Here is a 20,463-nt window from a genome sequence, read left to right on the forward strand (position 1 = left end):
CGGGTCAAATCATACATGTGTTCAATGAGCTTCAATTTCTCCACTACCTCCACAGTATTGTTGGGTGAAGTAAAAGCCTCGATGCGACCTCTCACCCCAGCCCTGGTGTGACTATCTAATTGCGGAACTTCTTGAAGGCTTCGGCCACGGACATTCCCTGGGCAACCGCCTCTTTGGCTCGGTCATCCATGGCAATTAATTTGGGCATCAGTTCAAGCACCGGCTCAAGCAGGTCGCGTGGTATGGCCACAACTCCCTCCATAGGGTCACAGAAAATGATGTCGCCAGGAGACACGACCACTCCTTCAATTTGCAGGGGAACATCTCGCGCCAGGGCTTTTGCTTCAGCACCCGTCCCTACGGTCGAGGTACCTTGTGCCCAGATCTACATTGACGAAACTCAGCACCTCCCTTCGAGATCGTATGCCTCCATGATTCAAGGATCTCACGTACCGGAAGACCCGTCCCTTGCAATTCTCTCAAATCACGCACTCGCCCATTAACGACGGCAGCATGAATCCCAAGGACCTTCATTCGCGTTGCCATAATTCCACCCGTCACCGCACAGAATTGGTCTTTTGGTTGATCAATCACCACAATTGAGCCGACTTCATTCGTCGGATCCTTTGCTGCATAATCCCCGGTGAAGTCCACCCAATGACGACCAGGTGGAAAGCCATGGTTCTCGGGGTCTTCAACAGCAATAGTTAGGGGCTGTTCGCTCTTGGAGCCGAATTGAAATGTTGTTGCTGGTGCGGCAATCCGTTCGATTCGGTCATTCCTTCCGAGAATCGGGGAATAGGGAGCTTTGGCGAAGTGAGATTCGTCAGCATATTCATATCCACAGCCCTGTATTGTATCTTATTGAAAGCCTCGAGCTGGAACGAGAAGAGTGCAGGAGATGTTGCTGGCAGAAAGAGATCGTACTGAGGTCTGCTAGAAAGCCCGCTCGTGCCACATTGCCATTGGGAATCTTTTGGAGCTTGAGCAAGGCGTCCGATACCTATAGTCGAGTGGTCATAAATCAATCATTCTGAGATACATACCTCGGAGCCCACAGGATGTCTAGTAGACTTACATCGCAGGCAGTAAAGTTCTTTGTCAGGGTCCTCAATTGCTGCTTTAGTGAAGCCATTGCGGGGGTGTGGAACGAGGGATGGGAACTATAAAAGGGAGGGTTTCTGTATGTATAAGGGCCTTGGTTTTTAAAGGAATATTGTTCGAGTAGAAGAGAAGGACCAAGGGAATACCAATTATGAGACTTATGGAAATCTTATCACTGGAGTGGAAGTAAGCTACTTTACGACTCCCACATGTCCGCTTGTCCGAAGTCTTGAGGAGCAGCGCGCCCTTTGATCGGGACACCCGAGGGTCGCTCGGGCTGATCGTCCGAGGTACATCCAGCGTCCATAAACGTGTCGAGCCCCCCTTGTGATCACCTCATATATCAAATCTCGAGATTCCACAAACGACCGGTTTACCAACAAATCGCAAGCGGGTTTAAGCAGCTTGACTTTGGGCTCATAATAATCTCAATAACCAAGTAAAACCAGCAAAAGACCAAGAGACGTTGCCTACTGACCACTGATTCTCGTTGGAGCGATATTGACCGGTTGTCTGGCATCTAGGATGGCCATTTAGAGATCATATAGAGATAAATGGGAGTAATGCCCTTTCTCAATGCTTCCAAGGCAAGTTGACTTCTTCTTGAAGCCAAAAGAACCCAAGTTCGTCGACTTGACCATGACGATGTCTGCATGAACGAGGACCCACTGATCCTTCTCTTCTTCCTCTTCCGCCCCGTGCTACTCAGCTCACCGCCCGCAAAAAAACTCACCGCCCGATAAAATTTCCCAAAGTGATCGTCTCTTCGACTGGGGGTTTGCAACCATACAATAACAAAGTACAGCAGAAATGAAACGCAAATTGGACGCCAACGATGTTCCTTCTCCCGGTCCGGTCGAGACCGAGGAGAAGGAGTTTGACTTTGAGGCTCTGAACCTTGATCCGCGTCTGCGCCAGGCTCTTATCAAAGAAAACTTCAGCAAGCCGACACTCGTCCAGGCGAAGGCTATTCCGCTGGCACTGGAGGGCAAGGATATCTTGGGTATGTCTCTCGCTCTACACTAGGATCAGGGCTTCGTCTGACAATCGCAGCACGCGCCAAAACCGGATCTGGCAAGACTGCCGCATATGTCCTACCTGTTCTGCAAGCAATCCTCCAACGCAAGGCTGTCAGTATTGCCCTCTCCGATGGATTTCGCATTCAATATTCATTGCTGATTGCGCATGCAAATTAGGCCGACCCTTCGTTCAAAGCCACCACTGGTCTGATCCTAGTTCCCACTCGTGAGCTTGCGGAGCAAGTTCAAAAAGTTGTCACATCGTTCGCCGCCTTCTGTGGGAAGGATATTCGATCGGTCAACTTGACGCAAAAAGTTTCCGATGCCGTTCAGCAGACCATGCTGGCCGATTTCCCTGATCTGATCGTCTCGACACCCACGCGCGTCTTGACGAACGTGAACAATTCCGCCCTGTCGCTCGAAAAGCTTACCCATCTTGTGATCGACGAGGCCGACTTGGTACTTTCATATGGATACGATGAGGACATCAACGCTCTCTCAAAGGCCATCCCTCGTGGTGTGCAGACCTTCTTAATGAGTGCCACCCTGACCTCCGAGGTGGACACGCTCAAAAGCTTGTTCTGTCGTAGCCCTGTCATTTTGAAGCTAGAAGATAAGGAAGACAAGGGTGCCGAGATCAGCCAATTTGTTGTTCGGTGAGTTCGCCGTGATTGCCATCCCTTCCAAAGATTCTTCTTTTGCCTCGCGCTAACCAAAGAAAATTACGCAGGTGTGCTGAAGACGAAAAGTTCCTCCTTACATACGTTATTTTCAAGCTACAGTTGGTCAAGGGCAAGGTCATCATCTTCGTGTGCGATGTGGACCGTTGTTACCGTGTGAAACTCTTTCTGGAGCAGTTTGGTATCAAGAGCTGTGTGTTGAACTCAGAGCTTCCCATCAATTCGCGACTACATGTTGTTGAGGAGTTCAACAAGGGAGTGTACGATATTATCATCGCCGCCGACGACCAGGAGGTGATGGGCGTACCAAAGCCGTCCAAGAAGGCGAAGGAGACCGAAGAGGATGCCGAGAAAAAGGAAGAGGTCGGAAGCAGTGAGGACGAAGAGGATGTGGAGGGGCCCAGCGACAAGCAGAAAAGCAAGAAGCGCAAGATGTCAAGCAAAGAGAAAGACTACGGCATCTCTCGTGGCATCGACTTCCAGAATGTCGCCTGCGTTCTCAACTTTGATCTTCCGACAACCTCCAAATCCTACACCCATCGCATTGGCCGGACTGGCCGAGCGGGCAAAGCCGGTATGGCGCTGTCTTTCGTCGTTCCCGCCGATCAATATGGCAAGCACAAGCCCACGTCAACGTCTACCGCCAAACACGACGAAGCCGTCGTAGCAAAGATCATCAAGCGCCAAGCCAAGCTCGGGAATGAAGTCAAGCCATACCACTTTGAGATGGCGCAGGTCGACGCTTTCCGTTACCGAATGACCGACGCACTCCGGGCAGTCACCCGATTGGCTGTGCAGGAAGCTCGAGCCCGCGAGATTCGGCAAGAGCTGATCAAGAGTGAGAAGCTCAAGCGGCATTTCGAGGAAAACCCGGACGAGCTGCGACAGTTGCGTCACGATGGCGAGTTGCGTGCTGCCCGAGTGCAGCCACATCTGAAACATGTGCCGGAGTATTTGATGCCGGCCAAGGGTCGGAAGGGTATCAGCAAGGAAGATGTGGGCTATGTTGGTTTCACAAAGACAAAGGAGAATCGCATTCGCAAGGCTCGTGATCGCAATCGTGCTCGGTCCAAGGGTAAGAAGACCGGCAAGGTTGATCCCTTGAAAACATTCAACCGGGGCCGCAAGTGAGATAGCGAAGTGGATGGCTAGATGTTATGCTATGATACCATTGTACAGTTGAACTGGGAATTTTGAATAATTTTCGCATTGATCAATTCTTCGTAACGGGGGGTTGTGCTCATTCTTTATCATGTCCACGGTGTGTTCAGGCAAGCCAAATCTATAGCATTCGATTACGTTTATCCCTGCAGAAAGAAAATCTACAAGCATGCTCCAACGCAAAATCAAATCCAGCTTTTGAGATTTTCATAGACCTCGGCTGGGCCAGGGAACCTCCCACGACTCCTTTTGTGCTCCTGTATACGCCTGCAGCCACTTCCCACGAGCGGTTTTCCGAAGCGACCGAATTTCAGTGCAAACCTGCTCTGCCCGAGCGACTGCCTGTCGCCAGGCTTCCCGCCCCTTTTTCTGACGATAAGCCCATCTCTCTTCCTCTACATTCCAGGGCAAATCGGGAGAAGCATCGGTTGCAGAGGTTCGGGTCTGCGCAAAAAAGTCTTGATCGACTGGATACTCGTAACCGGGACCTAAACTGATCCACTCAATGTTTCTCCACGACGCGTTCCATTCGGGACCTTCACTGCCCGGACGACGTGGTCGTCCATTCGGGTCAGTGCCCGTCCAGACTAGAGCATTGATCCAGTCGGAGCAGCCTTCCAGATCAAGCCATTTCAAACAGTAGGTGTAGCGGGAAAGTTGGCGGAGAATACCTGCTGCTTCTGCCCAATTGTTCTCGGCCGCAGAGTACTCGTCGGTGCCGCCATGTACGAATGAAGGACCGCGATGGCCCGGCGGGCGTACCCGCGAGGGAAGGTTCTGGGGCGTGCGGGTCGGAGCAGGCCAGTAGGCCAGAGAGAGATGGGTAATTGTGGACTGTCGCGAGAGGAGATGTAAGAGAGAGTTCCAGCTTGCTGCACCGGCGGCCGGATGTGCAAGGGACAAGTACCGAAGATTGGTGAACCGGACGGTGTGACTCAAGTTTTTCAGCATAGGATACGGTATATCGGAAACTGGTGGTTCCTCAAGACTAGTAGACTCATCGGGATCGTCATCGTCCCAAGACGTCGGGATTTCTTTCTTTGAAGCAAGCTTAGGTGCCGTGTATGCTACCTTTGCCGGCACAACGAGCTCGTTCGAGAGCTGTTTCAATGTGATCCAGTAACCTATTGCCCAGGTCAGATCTAGGCGACGGACGTCTGCATCAGTGCCCGTGCCCGGACCAAGCTCCTCCACAGCACACTGGGAAAGACGATCTTCCGAAAGGAACAGTGGTCCTAAGCCGCCCATTCGTTTCGCTAGCTGGAATCTTGCACGGACAGCATATATGGCGACATAGCTCAGCATGAGCTCCTTAATATGAAGAGGGAGTTGTGACAGAAACGGCCCATCATATTCCAGGTGCCATGTCCAATTGGACGCCATTGATTTAAGGACCGCGTGAATTAGACTCGATTCGCTGGGGAAATTCGCCCCGGGCAATCTATCAAGTCGGTATATAGGAAACCGATCATCTCGAAGACTCGACCCACGGCCACCCCCGCTTAAGCACAGGGCCTCTGTATCCCCCGCAAGCCAGCTCTCTGGGGGAGGAGGTCCTGGCACAAGTCGTACTGGGCGTCCGCCGATAACCGCACGGCGAGGTCCCGCACGGGGTCGAGGTGGTGGAGTATCTGGAAGCTCCAGCAGACTTCTCAGCGAGGGATGAACAGATTGGTGGGAAATCACCGATCTTGACGCAGAACCGTTTCCATTTTCCGGAGAATTCGAGACTTGGGTCCGTCGAAGATGGCTGATCAGATCGTTGACTGAGGGAGAATCGGAGTCGGTAGCAGCGGTAGGTCGCCTGATTTGATCATCGCGACGAGGTTGAGGCGTGAGCGATGGACTGGAATCGAAGCTCGGTTTGTATACAAAGGATTTCTTCTGTCTTTTGGGCATGAGCAGTTTAGGAGATTGGACAAAGCTTTTTTTTTATGGTGCAGGAGAGAAATGGGCGGGGATGATCCCCCGCCGATGTCATATTTGGCTATCGATAGCCGCTTATCAATCAGCGCTTATCGCTGGAGGTGAGGTCGTCTTAGTGGTCTTGATTTTCCAGTAGGAAGACCGTTGAGAGATTCACGCACTTGGCCAAACTAAAAGGTGAATTTGTGCCAACCTATCCAATAATTGAGGCTAAGGCGCATCACACGCTGGGGCGGGCTGGAGGGTCCAACGCTATGAACCACACAAAATTTGATCGGTTGATTTCATCTTTTGTTCTGATGTGTCAATTCTCAGGAATGGTCTTCGCGTCTATGACAAGCAGCGAGCTATGATACAGTTCTATACAAGACTATTTACAATACGTGCGATTGAGTTCAAATATCTCGAACCCAAGAATCATCCTTCATATGTCCCTCTGGAGACGGGCCTTCCTGCAGCCAGGTTTCAACAAGACCCTCCTTGGGGTCTTCATCAGGGAGACCTCGCGATCGTCGGACATCAAGCACAAGGTTCCTGATCTTCCGAGTGACTTCCTTTCGCAGTTCAACCACCTCCTTGTTTGCAATAATTCGTCGCTCAGTACGCCAAGTGGCAGATCTCGAGATTGAGCATCGGCTTTCTCAACTTTGGCCTTGAGCTTTTGCCAGCGGGACCGCAGCTCGCCGAATTCCTTCTCGGCATCCACCTTGGAGCCAAAGGTAATGCTGACTTTCTTTCCAATGCGAGGGAGGAATCGCGGGAACTCGCGACTCTCGTGCATGATTTGGTCAAACCCTTCAATCCACATGGGCACTACATCGGGACATTCGTTGGCCTCGAGAATGAGACGCGCAATGCCCCATTTGAAGTAGCGCATCGTTTGGCGCGGGGACTGGTGGATTTTGCCCTCGGGAAAGATGTGAACCCAGGAGTAGGAGTTGCAGGCATAAGCGGAGGGAGCCATATGGGAATCTTCCCCATTGGTGGTGTATGCGATAGGAAGATCGGGGAAGGGATCGACGCAAAAGTTTTCCAGGCTAAATTGCTGTCGCTCGGGCTTTCCGCGGTGGTGATCCACAGGGAAGGGACCCTTGGAAAAGCATTCGGATCGCCTGGTGATGGCGGGTTGACCCACCACCGAAAGGCGAATGCGCAAGGCGATGGGTAGGGAGGACCTGGCCTAGTGCGAAAAAGAGCGAAAGTGGCCTGGGCCGGGAGAAAGCGAACAGATTAGCAAAGATGGAAATGTCTTTCATCTACACCAACCCATTGTCCCGTGCCGCGCTTACCTTCCCTGGAAGCAGATATCATGACTGCCAAAGGACCATCGCTTGTTCCAGAATCTCGTGGGGAGCAGTCCCCATATTAACGGGTCGTCCATACTAGTCCGAGCGGCGGGATGTCAGTGATGACATACAACTATGGATGAAGCGATAGATCGAGAAATTTCCGACAACGTACACACTAATGTGATTTGAGACTTTTGATAAGGAACCATCATCAGCAAAGGGAACCAAAGTGACACGGTTTAAGGGGCAGGTCGAGACACATACCCGTAATGAGACCTTTTGTTCGCTGCGACGGATCTTGCCTAGAGTCCAACAAAGCCGTGAAGTCCTCAACCACCATGAATCTCTGCATTATTCAATCCAGACAGGAAACCCCAAAGCCCAGCCACTCCCCCACATAGTTACATTGGATGACCCGCCATGGGAGGGACGGACGGTCCCTGTCGATGCGCCGGCGTCCATGGTGATGTGAATATGAAATCCCTAGTGCAAATCCATAGACCAGGATATGCTCTCCACCAGATAGCGAACGGCTGGGGAGTTCCGAGACTACCCTTTGGCGTGGGAAAAGAAGGACAGCGCAAAATGCGTGGAGAAAAAAACAAGGCAACTACTGATCGGCGAACATTTAGTCTTCCGGGATCATGTGACTGAGCCTGGGGTAAAACACACTCGTTCAACTGCTATTCTTTCACCATTAGTTTACTGAGTTTTTTTTTTTTTTTTGAAAAAATTATATATACATTATTTCCAAATATTGTAAGTGATTCCTGAACTTGGACTCACATACTGCAAGACTCATATCCAAGTGTAAAACCAGCGCTCCATCCACCTTCTCATCAATATACTCCCAAAGTTCGAAACCATCGAAGAAGGGACCGCGTGCACGGACCAATTGCAATCCCGACTTCGAGCACGATTTTGCCCGCTGCGCCGTCATCTTTTATTCTCCTCTTTGCAAGTCGCAATCATGTTCAAGCCCACCTCGGCCCTTTTCTCGGGTCTTCTCTGGTAAGCAATAACTTGATAGGCATTGAATCCTCTGGCCCCTCCAAGATTGCCAAAAACTGATCCTCTCTGGTCCCGGACAATAGGAAGACCCCATGGCGTCTGTCTTCGCCCCAAAAGGCCCGGCAACGCAAACGCCTGCGTGCCGTGGACCAAGTCGTTGATACCCTCAGTGCTGCCCTCTCTCGACAAGGAAAGACCACCAAGGCTGTGGAGCGATGGTACGCCGAGATGCCGCGGGAGGAAGAGATGCTTCCCAAGGACAAATACACTCTCTTCGATAAGAAGGAGAAGAACTACCGCAAGTCGATTTACAGTATGTTTCAACCGCCCATTACCGGAAATCTGCGTCCTCTATCGTATGAAAAAAATCCCGTCCTTTCTTCTGACCTGTTGTTGTGCAGAGCTTCCCAAGTGGACTCGTGTTAGCCAGCGTGTCAACCCCCCTGGTTTCTAAGCTTGTCCTGGCTGTATCCCGCCAACGACAGCGGTCGAGACTCGCTTCTCTTCGTTCTGTCAACCGGCATCTGTATTATACCCCCTCTTCCAACTCCAGAGTCTCTGTCTCATTTCTTTGATCTGGATGTTTTGGCATACGCATCACATGGGAAGGAAACCCGGAGTTTATGGTGACCATGAAAAATCTCGCAAAGGCTCTTTCCAACCGGAGACCGCTGACATCCATTGTCTCATAGCCAGCGTCAGTGTTGATTCTTATTTTTCCCTCTATTCAATTTACTGTATTCAAAAACTGCATCTGCGGTTCTCAAGATTCGATTGTTTCTAAGAATAGGATCCCTGGGGGGCCATATGTACGACCTGTAAGAACCAGACACTGGTAAGGACTAAAGTTGATGAAATCAAGGCAGAATTGAGCGACGATCAAAGAGTGCGAAAATGATGAAGGGAACCGACCATGGCTGGTGCGGAGAGTGAAATGGCTCAAGACACGGTGGGTGACTGTTCACTGTTCCAGCTCCATTGGGAGCAGTTTGGACGATGCGGTGCGATAGCCCTTTTGAATATGCGATGCCAATTCCTTGACGCGAGTTCGATTTACGCGACCTTCGTGGATGAACTTATCAAGGCGATATCCATGGCCAACCTGCTGCCAGTCCTCCAGCTTCTCCGACCACCCCGTTCCCCTCTCATACCAGGCATTCCGTTGCTTCGTTGACATGCCAAATCCTTGTGGCGGCCTGGGTAACATCCAGGCGGCTGTATCGATATGTCCATCCGGAGGCTCCTCGGCCGACCCTTCGTATAGTTGAATGGAGCGAAGGACATTTTGATTTCCTGTCATTGACCTCTGTCTATTGACCGCAGCTCGCCATGAATCGAGACGGGGAATGCGAGCTCGCTCTCGGGGGACTTCGGGGTACTTGCGTTTGGAAACCTCGCTGACGCCATCATCCGGTCTGGGACATCGAGGATCTCCCCACCGTCTACGATAATCGGTAGAGACTCTCGAAACTGGATCGGTCACCAACCAAGTTTCTCGATTGAGCCAGTGGTTGGCAAGCAGTGTGAATTGATACGGTTTCTGTCCTGGTGTCATCTCATCGTACACCCATTTGACTTTACGATTCAGTTGGTCAATCAAGCGGGATTCCCAGTCACTGAGGTTTGCCGGCGGACGCGGCACATCATCGGCAGTGCCATCCCAGCGGCCAGACCCGGAATAAGACACGCTTTGATACCTTTGGGCCTCGCTAGACTGGCCCGTCGACATCTGTAGGCTGAGATTCTTCTGGACAACATTGTGAATCCCATGCCAGGAGTGCAGGGGTTGGTTTGAGGTATGCGCCGCCAATGAACTTGGTCTCTTGGAAGGCCGGAATCTGACCGGTGCAGTGTTAAATTTCGCAGGATCGGCAGCTGCCTTGCTGACTCTTCTTTCCATGGACTTGGAACCGAGGGCAGTGATGGGGATTGGTTTAGTCTCAAAGGGGCACTGTGACATCCGGGGACTCATTCCTAATTGAAAAGAACAAGCCCCCCGCATACCCTGCCCCGAAAGACTGCTGGCCCAAGGAGCCGTAGCGGGGGTCCCTGGTGGTCCCGAAGAATCTCTGCTGTAAGATCCCGCATGAGTGTGACGTGCTTTGAGTTGCATCCGTGCTGACCAAGCCCTGTACTTGCGCGCGCGATGATATGTGCTTCTTGAAGCAGAGGATGGAGGAACTCTGGGATATCCGAGCAAAGAGTTCGGTGCAAACCGAACACTTGCACTGGTCTCGTGCTCAGAAGAATGGGGGCTTTCTGACCCAAACGAGAGCAGCGATAAATGACGGATCCGCAATCTCTTATTGGGCTCCGATAGGGCTTCTGCACGCGCACGGGGATCGTGCCATCTCGTGGCCACTATTGGGGGCGAATGAACCTGCGTCGACACGGTTGACCGGTAACCAATGTCCTTTGCCCTGATCTGTTCGATCCTTTTTATTCGCCTGCCATTTGGTACCGGCAGCTCCGTGGGGATCGTATTGACCACCTGGTGGGTGAGGGAGATGAAAGACTTGTTTTCCCGATGGCCTGTCCGCGATTCGGGGAGGGACCACGAAATAGTGGCATAGGGGCGTTCGGCATCGGGTCTCATGGTCCGAGGAGCCTGACACTCGTCATTGTTGAGCAAGGCCCCGCGGCATTCTACCGAAGATCGAGGGTACGGAGCCGAGAAAGCGGGAGTGAAGTCGGTGCTCTGCAAGAATCGCGGGAGGAGCTTGAATCTTGTGCGTCTGGCGCGTCTCTCGTCTCTCGCTTCGCAGCCCGGATCCCACCAGATCCACTCATAACTGTTTCTCGGTGAGTCCCAGGAGAGCCAGTCGAGGATCCGGCGCAACCCTCTTTGGATAAAAGCCTTGTTCCTCTCGTGGGTCTCCACGAGAACCCACCCGTACCATGTTCTGGCGTATCGAGTTGTGGTCTGTTTGTTTTGTTGCAACACTCTGTGTCTGGTCCACGACCGAACGTAGTAGCCAATTTTCCAGAAGAGGACAGAGAGCACGAAAATGCCTACGGTGCCCGCAAGTAGCTCCACAAAGACGCTGGCGCTGATGGAGGAACTCACAGAAACTGGTGTACTGTGCACCTGCTTCCTATGAACGGGGGGGAATGGTGAGAAGGAATGGTACTGCCACGTGCCCACTGGAGCCATTTGCTTTGATCTCAGCAAGCCCTGGAGCTCGGGGCAATGTTGCACCATGTGACTACCCCGAAAGAATAAAGGAGCGGCGATTCAAGAGACGTGGGTTGGGACATGACGAAGCAGAGATGGACGAAGGTGACTTGTGAGCCTTTCTCAAATCCGTTCCAGGCGTGTGGCTCGATGGGAAGCGCACCTTCTCTTTTTGGAAATTGTCTTGGGCGTTGACTTCCTTTGAGGAACTCGAAGCCCTCGAGGACATACAGATTTTGGAGGCTTCTCTTTGGGGCTGCATGTGCGCGCACTTGACACCTTGATTTTTGGGCTTGTCACGAGAGAGCTCCATTCAAGCATATAGACCGAGACAGAACATTGATGCTAGCCACCTGTTGTCAATTTGAACACGGATTTCAAATCCACGCATCGGGTCTCAGCTTACATGCCGAGAATACTTGGTTTGCTTTACTTTTTTTTTATGGTCTTTTCCTTTGAATGGCGCTCCATCGATTGCACCCGCGCTATCTCAAACTCCCTCACGGATGCGCTCCGGTGGTTGCACGCTCTTCCAGCTGATGCATGGAATCCCCCCGGTTCTCATCACCCCTTCCATGATCTTTATCTGGCGGTTGCCTCCTTCTGCTGCCGGGAGGGATGTCCGGTAAGAAAAGACCAGATTCGGAGGTATATGTCCGGGAACATTGCAGACGGAAGCTTTGACCAGGATGCAGCACCGGATTGATGCCATTGAGCATATCAAAGCGGTGCCGAGAGCTTCACCGCCACAACTAGGAGTGGCGGTGCGTCCCTTTGTGTCGTTGGATCGACGCGGGATGTTGACCCACTCGCCGCCCCACGGCGGCACGGAAACTTTTTCCCGTTCGCGGAGTGACAACTCAAGTTACCAAGTCTCGAGGCTTTAAAAGTCTACGAGGCTCCTGTATCTGCACCACGTTCCAACCAGATCGGCTTTCCTTCTGCAGTAGGTTGGATAGACCCCCTGTCAACACACTCGACAACCGATCCGCTCTCGATGTATTGAAAGTTTCGGCCGATGATCGCCTCGCGTCATGGTCAATCCTGGATATCAAAGTCCCTTGGTCGAGATGAATCTATGCCCGGTCCCACCATTTTTATGCGTGCCGCACTTCCAATGTGATGTTGCAACCAGGACATGACAATTCAGCCCTGTTCAGGTCTATCTGAAGGATGACGAGCTGCGATCAGATCTCTGATCTCGCCCTGAGTTGAATGTGGCATGACGCTGAAGGCTCGAGCCCATCTGTTGACCCCGCGAGAGTAGGGAGACTTGACCACAAAGCGTATTGTGGACCTTGCCAGCTTCACCAGCTGAGGCTGGTGATTCACGCAAGAAGCTCTGCGACACTCTCCCACTGCCCCGGGACCGGCCGTGAGTCAAGGAGCATTTCATCCTTGGAAAGGAAATGCAATGAACCTCGTATCCCCGGAGCTGTGCATTTGGTAGCAAGTTCATAAGGCTGGAGAGTTCCCTGTACATGGTTTGAATTAAGATGCAGATCCGTGTCCAGTGCTGCATGCCGCAGCACGCAGTGGTCCTCGGAGTGACCGATCAAGCTTGACGACGTGCGTCTTTCCAGGGGTCCACGGGCCACCACTAGCCTCGATTCTGCATGCGCCACAACAGGGCGTGCCCCGACCAAACTGTAGACGAAGCTCTATTTAAAGACAAATTGTCGCTTGACTCGCTATTCTCGTCGATCGACTTCCCCATATGCTCTCGTGCATCTCTCGGGTCGACAGATGACGAAGATCCTGCTCCCCCTCCCCTCGCTGATGCCTCACACTCTTGGACTCTGAACAGACGCCCAAGCGGACGTACACTGCTGGCTTGCCGCACGGACTGCCACTTCTCTGGACGGACAATATGTAGTCCAGTCTGGATGATGAGTGAGATACGACGTAAGCTCTTTTTTCGCCGCGTCCACTCAGAACTTTTTGCTCTCGTGCAGACCAAACACAGACAGCATATCTCTTCTTCCATGACCCGCTTTTTTTTGTCCCCTTGCGAGAGAAAGACAGGGGAACAACACACTTTTCAAGACGTAGAGAACGCGTGGGATACGCAACCATTGTGACGGAGCAATCTACTGCAACATGTCCCACACGCACTAGCCCCTCGAGGAAAAGACTTTCGTCCATCCACTTTTCACGCGACAGTAGACGGAGGACGGTGGATCAGGGTCTTCATGTTGTATCAGCACTCATCAGCATCTGCGGGGCCTGCTAGTCAACTCTAATTCCTTTGTCAAATGCCACTCTGTCCTTGTGATTCGCAAATACCCTGGACGGCTGTGGGATAGTTCTTTTCCTTGTTTAGAAGAGTGTCCAATGGCGAGCCAAATTCTTCAAGGATACCTTTGGTACTTTTGGTCGTATCGTCAGTCTCATCTCCATTCGAGATTGGCGGATTGGTGGACACGCCGCCGAAGATGGTGAATGGTCCTGTCGAGGGGATCTTTCTTGCATCCAGTCATGCCCACGACAGATTCTTGGTTCATGCGGTCAGACCTACCGACTAATGAGGTAATCTTGCCGTACTTTGCCCACATTGGACCTCACGGATGCGGCGGAAAGAAGTACCATCGGAGGTTACTTTTTGAGAGTCCCCACCATATCATCGTCGCTCTTCAGGCACACCATTTAGTCAATTTATCTGACTGGATGGGAGAGCCGTGGGCCGCTTGGATCAACATGCTCTCAGTGGATCCAGCAATTTAACCGAAAGACGAGACCACCTTCTCACCTCCACTCTCTTCTTCTCCACCCCCCTCCCCCCCACTCTTGGTGGCTGAATCTCTCACCTTGTCCGGGTCCGTCTGATGCACTTTGGCGTGCCAGTGATTGCCCGGATCTGCACAGGGGGGAGGGGGAGGGATCCTGACGCAGGGTCTTCGAGCCACAGGTTGAATACCATTTCTTCTTTCATTTATGCATGAAATACGGTATTTGACCCGGAATTTGAGTGGCAAATCTCCTTCGTGACCTGGAATCATCTCGCGAAGCCCTAATCTGGAAAGATAGTACCGATGCACCAGATCACTCTGCGGAAGGGAGTGATTCTGGATCGCTGACGGGACTTTGTCAGGACTATATATGAAGACGGCTTATATCTCTGGCCTTGAGACTTGAGGTCATGCTCATTGATATTCCCAACCTCTCATCATTTGCCCGAGTCAGTGGAATTGAAACATTCTCGTGCAACGGTGTATACATTCACTTGATTAGACTTGTTTGTACGAGGACAACTCCCTCCCCCCCATCAATGTGAGTATTCGTCCTCGTCAGTCCTTTGCTTTCCAACAAGACAAATTGTAATTTAACTTTTCTAGATCTTCTCGTACCATCCTCTTTGATCGATCTTCATTCAATCGATCCTAAAGCTCGAAAAAGTAACTCGTGAAACCCACGGGTCCAGACTCTTCCCATCCATCTTCATTTCCCCCAGATCCAGCAACATTCACCTTCTCAATTTAACCCAACTTCACCCTACTACCCCTTCAACAATGGCGGCTTCCTCTCAAGAATTCACCCTCACCTTCGAAATCGCACCCCCAACAACCGTCCGACCCGGCCACCCATTCACCCTCCCCGTCATCATCTCCGTCCGTCCACTGAGCAACCTCCCACAGTCCTCCCAGACCACCACCCACCTCGTCGCAAGCGCCAATCTTCGCAACGAATCCGGGACCAGCGCCGCAGCGGGACTCAGCGGAAACCTGACCGCAATGGTTCGCAGTCGCATCGAGCCCTCAATGAGTGGGTATGCCAAATTCACGGGCCTGACCATCTCTCAGCCGGGCACGTATCGACTGAGAATCATGCTAAGTGCATCGACGGTGAAGGGGGTGATGATCAAGGAAGTGCTCGATTCGGGCATCATCCACGTCCATGCGGCGGCGCCGTTGACACAACGACCGAGTAGGCTTTTTCTTTTTTTTCTTTCCCATCTTCTTCTTCTTTTTGTTTTTTGCACTTGATTCGTCGTAAAAGACATTCCATCTACTGGTTTCAGCTTGATTCGATTAACCACTTCCCTTTAGACCCAGCAATGGTAGCAAAACTTCAGCAATTGATAGCTGAAAACTTGGACATTTCCGCCGCAGATATTGCAAAGTGGCAGAGCGCATGATCGGATATGGACACTTGGAATCAGACGAGACCTTGCAAGCACCAACAGGTCCTTGATAGAATGAATGACTTTTATTCACATTCTAGCGCACAGGAAGTCGGGCAGATCGTTGAGGAAACATCCGTCAGCGACTCGGGAGAATCACAATTTTCTTTCAAATTACAAGTCCGGGTGGTCTTTCGAAATGGGATGGGTGAGCCATTGTGGATTTGGACCACCGGTATTCTTTTCCTTTTTCTCTCTTTGAATTTACAACTTCTCTCTCTCTCTCTGTCCCTCTCTCTTTCTCTTATATAATTCTCGATGCCTCAATCGCTATATCTGAACCTTCTCCTGTTTTACAAATTCCAGTATCGAGGGTTTCCCAAACTTCAACCCATGCTCCGCGTCGCGATCCCGGCCTGATCGGCGAGTGGAACAGCCCTACTGACGCGAGACCCTGGGAACCACTAGTCCAAACCATCCAATACTAATAAGACATGGAGGCAACCCGTTTTTTTTTTCTTTTTCTTTTTCTTTTTCTTTTTACAGTCATATGACCTTAGATTCTCCTTTCTATTCATGATTCGACCTCGTACAAGTCTTCATTCAAAATACACTTCCCCTGCAGCAAGGCATAGGTAAAATAAAACAACACTCGAAAGCATTTCACAGGGGAAAGATGGAACTTTGCCAAATCTCAACCGAAACTTTCTATATCTGCGCGGAAATACCTAAGCTAGAGTACTTCCAGCACATGATTTTCTCCCAGTTCTTTGTAAGGTTAGATTCCACGTCTAGATCTATTTCCCATCTCCCATCCATGCCTACTACGTACTCTCTTGTGTTCCGCCGAACTAAGCCCCCCCCCCCCCCCCCCCCCCCCCCTTTTTCATTTTTTTTTAAAAAAAACATTGCTTGGAACATTGTCGACCTGTTGGTAGGGGCTCATATACGTGGATGTACCTGTCTATGTTAGGTGGATTGGATTTGGCAGCATTTGGCTTGAAATAGGGGGTAAGAGTTTGAGTTTGGTACTGACTTGGTGGGTACCTTGGATTCGACATGTGAGTGGGTTAGGTTTATCATTTGATCTGGGGGTTGGGGGTGGATTCTCTTTCTTTGGAACGCGGGGGGTCGTTGAAGGTTCAAATGCGGTATGAGCTCTAGTCTGAGTGGGAGGAGCAGATTAAAAAGGTCGATTTTCCTTGGAAAGAATTATAAAGTAGGGCGCGGAGGCTTGAAAGATATGATTCATTCGTATTCATGTTCAAACAACAGACTGGGTATTCAACTTGAATGCCTGGTAGTATCAAGACTGATCTGAATACAGTTGACAAAACAGCGTTCAACACATTATAGCGGGCCTCCGATGAAGAATGATATGTCATTGATTTCAGCGGGACTCGGATAGCTCCCGTCATCTCCGTGGTTTGGCCATCGATTGAAGATGATGTTCAGTCACAGAAAAAAAAGATCCAATCACTTTCCAATGTCATGCTCAATATCCTGCAAATATGACAAGAAAAAGATAAAAATTTCACACTCCAATATAAGAGTCATCAATGGTAGCATTCACTTTCAAGTGGAAGAGCCCAAGAGTCGAAAAATTGACTGATTACGGCGCGGCTGGAGTGGACCACCTGCACCGGCCATAGGATCTCCTGGCGGAACGTCGTGGCTGTGACAAGGATGTTTGCACGCCTTCTCAGGCGACACATCGAATTGAATCGGAACGGAGTCGTTCAAGTGTCGGTGTGACCGGGGGGTAGATTGGATGGTCAAGCGGAATCACAGCTTCTAGGAAAGGACCCACTGAATCGAAACCATGCCTGGATCATAGGTGACAGGCGGCCGAGTCTGAATGCTGGCGGGAGGGGAAAAAAAGAAACAAAGAAAACATCACGAATGAATGCCCCACTCAACTCTCCTTGCCATGGTGGCGGAGCTTGTCGATGCCATCGCGGACGGTCTCGCGCACGCTAAAGCCCCCAAAAAGCCAATCATTAGAGTGGCGGCCGTATTGCTGAACAGTACCGTTGTAGCGACGATAGTCATTGCAGTGCTTGCGTCCGATAGTTTCAGACTGTGTATGTCCCGCCTGCTCCTGTCGAGGAGACTGGGAACCGAGAGGGTGAAAAGCCATGCGGGTCGGACTCTGCGAGCCAAAGGCGCGGTTGATGTCGAGGGATGAAGAGGTCAGTGTGGATGAGTCGGAGAAGCTCCGCCGTGCGATGTCGTGATGATTGGACTCGACGCTTGCGGAGCGGTGACGGCGGTGAGATTTGGGAAGATCCAACGAAGCAGGAGATTTCTGACTGGATCGAGAGAGTTTGGAGACCAGGGGATTTGTGAATCTCCGACCACGACGCTTATCGTCGGAGTGGTGAGTCTCACGAGAAGAAGATGTCGTGCCAGAAGACAGGGACTGAGAGCGTGCAGGATAGTTGTTGGACTTGTTGGACTTGTTGGGGCCGTTGGAGGGCATGTGTATCACGATGCTGAAGAGGTACGAGGAATTGCAGCACCAGAGAAATTTTTTGACTGGGGAGGTGGAGATAATCGGAGAAAGAGGAGGGAAAACTCGAAAGGTAATCACTTCTTTCAGATGGGGATCAAAGGACTTCATATACGTCTTGATTCACTCCACCTGCTCCTCTCATGCCCCAGGCTCGTCTGGTTCTGCCCTGCTGTGCCCTCCCCCAGTGGAAGATGCCTCTTGCCCCGTGCCTCGACGGACCCACTGTCCTCACGCTTCTCACGCTATGACTTGGCCGCTTGGTCCCTTCAGTGGAGTCTGGCCTTGTAAGGCGACCAACCAAATACTACTCCGCTTCTTGGTGCTCAAGTGGAAAGGAGCTAAAAGCCTATCCTAACCAGCAGACCAATCAGATACCTAGAGCACTGTCCCTCCGGGCACCATCGCTCTGCGCCCGTGCAGAAGAACCCACTGACGTGTCACCAACCGCCAATCAGAGGTGCTCAAAGGCGTCCCACCATGGGTCCCCCTGGAAGGGTCGCTAGGCATCCGTGTCGGTGAGTCGTCAATGGTCGAGTCTGGACAGGACTCTTCAAATGGTCTCCCTCATTTGTGGGTGCCGGTCGGGCCGATTCAACTTGACGATTGCAATCAAGTGCCGCAGCAGGTCAAAAGGAATGCAATTCTCGTAGATTCCCAGTCGCGCCATCCACATGGTTACGTATCTGCGTGAGACGGCGGAACAATAAATGCGCACCTGGGAGACAGAGTCTCGGAGTGATGCTCGTCGGCAGTACTGTAGGTCCTCGGAGGTCAGAGCTTGGCTGAACGTCATCTGTTTATTTTTCTGCCTAGGAGCCTCCTCGACCCACTCACATCTGTGGAGCTCCACGATCGATCCCACATTGACATAACCGCTGAGGTATTGTCGCCTCATGTATGCATTCGCAGGCCTATTCAATAGGTGGGCAATGGTCCTCCCATGCCGAATTTTCCGATGTTTGCCTCCACCCGGACGCATCTCATACTCCACACTCCATGTTCGTCAATTGACTGTGTGATGAGGGAGTCATGAGTTGCACGTCCCGATTTGAACCATTCAAGGAACTCATCTGAGGATGGGCGCCTCGTCCATTTACTGGAGGAGTACACGGTATACGCATTCAAGGTAAGTAGGCGATCAGGAATAAACCAAACAGCCAGTAGTCAGTACTGTTATCAACGTGTACGCAAGTCCTACCTTGGGAAAGCACTTCGTGAAAACCACATGTCAGGCAAACGACTCTCACCTATCTCCAGTCTTCTTTCATCGCTCACCCCTTCAAGAACATAAAAAGATAAGGCCGAAGGGTCCAATGGGCCGTGTCTCGCTTGATCTGCAGCCCGTGTCCAGCTGAGCTGTCCGCCCAGTTGGGCGGAATCAACTGACCAGGCCCCTTTGAACTCTGTCTTATCGCCAACCTTTTTCCCGGGTACTCTGCCTCTGGGCCGCTCGGAATGGTCTCCACCCGTCCTATTGATTGCGGATGCCAGCTGGACATTCCAGTCTGTCGTGACGGATATCCGAGACTATTAGTATTGAGTACCTACGTTGTGGTGGGGCCACTCTATACCAACGAGGTGAGATAAAGTTGGAAATCACCACTCCAGAGACGTGGAACATCCGTAACCAATACGCATGCAAGTGTTTCGATCGACATTCCCCGCACCCGGCTCTCTTATCTGTCCGTAGATGATCAATAAGAGCGAGACTGGTATCCTCGTCAACCAGCCGCCCGTCCATCGGGGACGGAGTCAGATAACAGCTCAGGCTTGTACTATACTGGGCTTCAATACTTGGTCCCATGAAGTTCAACCTTGCCGTTGAACCTAGTGCCCGTGAGAGATGTTTCTGTCGGACCTCACAAAGAGAATGACGGTTCAGATCCGAAATCGCCCAAAATAGCTTGCAGTCACTTGTGTTGACGGAGCTCGACTCAATTTCAGTCTGACCAACGAGGTCCCATCTCGCAAACCTACTTTGCTGTCTGGGGTACATTGAATGCAACCAATGATTTCCCCACCAGAACTGCTCGGGCCTAATTACCAAGTGTGTTCTAGCGGCTTTCCCTCGGAAACGACTGTTACTGCCAAATGATGTAAGGTGCCTCGTGATTCCCCCGACGAGATCAGGCTTCTCTCAGGTCCTGAAATACTAGAATTGGAAGATACGACCGGGTCAAAGTTACCCACTCCCCATTGTCCATTGGAGGGTCCATTGGAGGGCGATCGGGAATCAAGAAGTGTGGACGTCCGGGACCTATCGCCTTCCAGTTGAATGTTACAGGCAGTTGAGACACCCAACCTGGGTACGACATACGGATCTATTCATAGAAGAAAGAAATGTAATGCGCGCAAGAATTTATCACACCCCAAGAAAACGTTGAGGATATCGGAAAATATCTCCCAACACCGGCAACCAGTTTCACCACCCTATGCAATGCAAGTATTCATGGGATCCTCATC

The 20,463-nt window shown here is 51.4% G+C and overlaps 9 protein-coding genes across 9 annotated transcripts; 3 read left to right on the forward strand and 6 right to left on the reverse strand.

Annotated features, from left to right (window-relative positions):
* Positions 1-115: 115 nt before the first annotated feature.
* On the reverse strand, positions 116-1,135 carry POX_a01566 (uncharacterized protein; the record flags this gene model as incomplete). The annotated part of the gene is made up of 4 exons (XM_050110494.1): positions 116-385; positions 454-806; positions 928-1,003; positions 1,079-1,135. 4 exons carry the CDS (start codon positions 1,133-1,135, stop codon positions 116-118), a joined length of 756 nt encoding a protein of 251 aa, XP_049974262.1.
* A 779-nt stretch (positions 1,136-1,914) lies between these two features.
* POX_a01567 (ATP-dependent RNA helicase dbp9) lies at positions 1,915-3,934 on the forward strand (the record flags this gene model as incomplete). The annotated part of the gene is made up of 4 exons (XM_050110495.1): positions 1,915-2,107; positions 2,158-2,234; positions 2,301-2,779; positions 2,854-3,934. The coding sequence occupies 4 exons, from the start codon at positions 1,915-1,917 to the stop codon at positions 3,932-3,934; spliced, it is 1,830 nt and encodes a 609-aa protein (XP_049974263.1).
* Positions 3,935-4,171: 237 nt separating this feature from the next.
* Positions 4,172-5,863, reverse strand: POX_a01568 (uncharacterized protein; the record flags this gene model as incomplete). Its single annotated transcript, XM_050110496.1, has 1 exon — positions 4,172-5,863. One exon carries the CDS (start codon positions 5,861-5,863, stop codon positions 4,172-4,174), a length of 1,692 nt encoding a protein of 563 aa, XP_049974264.1.
* A 422-nt stretch (positions 5,864-6,285) lies between these two features.
* On the reverse strand, positions 6,286-7,531 carry POX_a01569 (uncharacterized protein; the record flags this gene model as incomplete). Its single annotated transcript, XM_050110497.1, has 5 exons — positions 6,286-6,444; positions 6,495-7,065; positions 7,180-7,272; positions 7,352-7,370; positions 7,444-7,531. 5 exons carry the CDS (start codon positions 7,529-7,531, stop codon positions 6,286-6,288), a joined length of 930 nt encoding a protein of 309 aa, XP_049974265.1.
* Positions 7,532-8,149: 618 nt separating this feature from the next.
* Positions 8,150-8,644, forward strand: POX_a01570 (54S ribosomal protein L31; the record flags this gene model as incomplete). Its single annotated transcript, XM_050110498.1, has 3 exons — positions 8,150-8,190; positions 8,274-8,503; positions 8,592-8,644. 3 exons carry the CDS (start codon positions 8,150-8,152, stop codon positions 8,642-8,644), a joined length of 324 nt encoding a protein of 107 aa, XP_049974266.1.
* Positions 8,645-9,151: 507 nt separating this feature from the next.
* Positions 9,152-10,150, reverse strand: POX_a01571 (uncharacterized protein; the record flags this gene model as incomplete). Its single annotated transcript, XM_050110499.1, has 1 exon — positions 9,152-10,150. The coding sequence occupies one exon, from the start codon at positions 10,148-10,150 to the stop codon at positions 9,152-9,154; it is 999 nt and encodes a 332-aa protein (XP_049974267.1).
* Positions 10,151-11,855: 1,705 nt separating this feature from the next.
* On the reverse strand, positions 11,856-12,077 carry POX_a01572 (uncharacterized protein; the record flags this gene model as incomplete). The annotated part of the gene is made up of 1 exon (XM_050110500.1): positions 11,856-12,077. The coding sequence occupies one exon, from the start codon at positions 12,075-12,077 to the stop codon at positions 11,856-11,858; it is 222 nt and encodes a 73-aa protein (XP_049974268.1).
* A 2,797-nt stretch (positions 12,078-14,874) lies between these two features.
* POX_a01573 (uncharacterized protein) lies at positions 14,875-15,500 on the forward strand (the record flags this gene model as incomplete). The annotated part of the gene is made up of 2 exons (XM_050110501.1): positions 14,875-15,289; positions 15,412-15,500. 2 exons carry the CDS (start codon positions 14,875-14,877, stop codon positions 15,498-15,500), a joined length of 504 nt encoding a protein of 167 aa, XP_049974269.1.
* A 1,900-nt stretch (positions 15,501-17,400) lies between these two features.
* Positions 17,401-17,967, reverse strand: POX_a01574 (uncharacterized protein; the record flags this gene model as incomplete). Its single annotated transcript, XM_050110502.1, has 1 exon — positions 17,401-17,967. The coding sequence occupies one exon, from the start codon at positions 17,965-17,967 to the stop codon at positions 17,401-17,403; it is 567 nt and encodes a 188-aa protein (XP_049974270.1).
* Positions 17,968-20,463: the final 2,496 nt, after the last annotated feature.

The sequence above is a fragment of the Penicillium oxalicum genome, chromosome I (genome assembly GCF_001723175.1).
Source record: "Penicillium oxalicum strain HP7-1 chromosome I, whole genome shotgun sequence".
Lineage (NCBI taxonomy): Eukaryota > Fungi > Ascomycota > Eurotiomycetes > Eurotiales > Aspergillaceae > Penicillium > Penicillium oxalicum.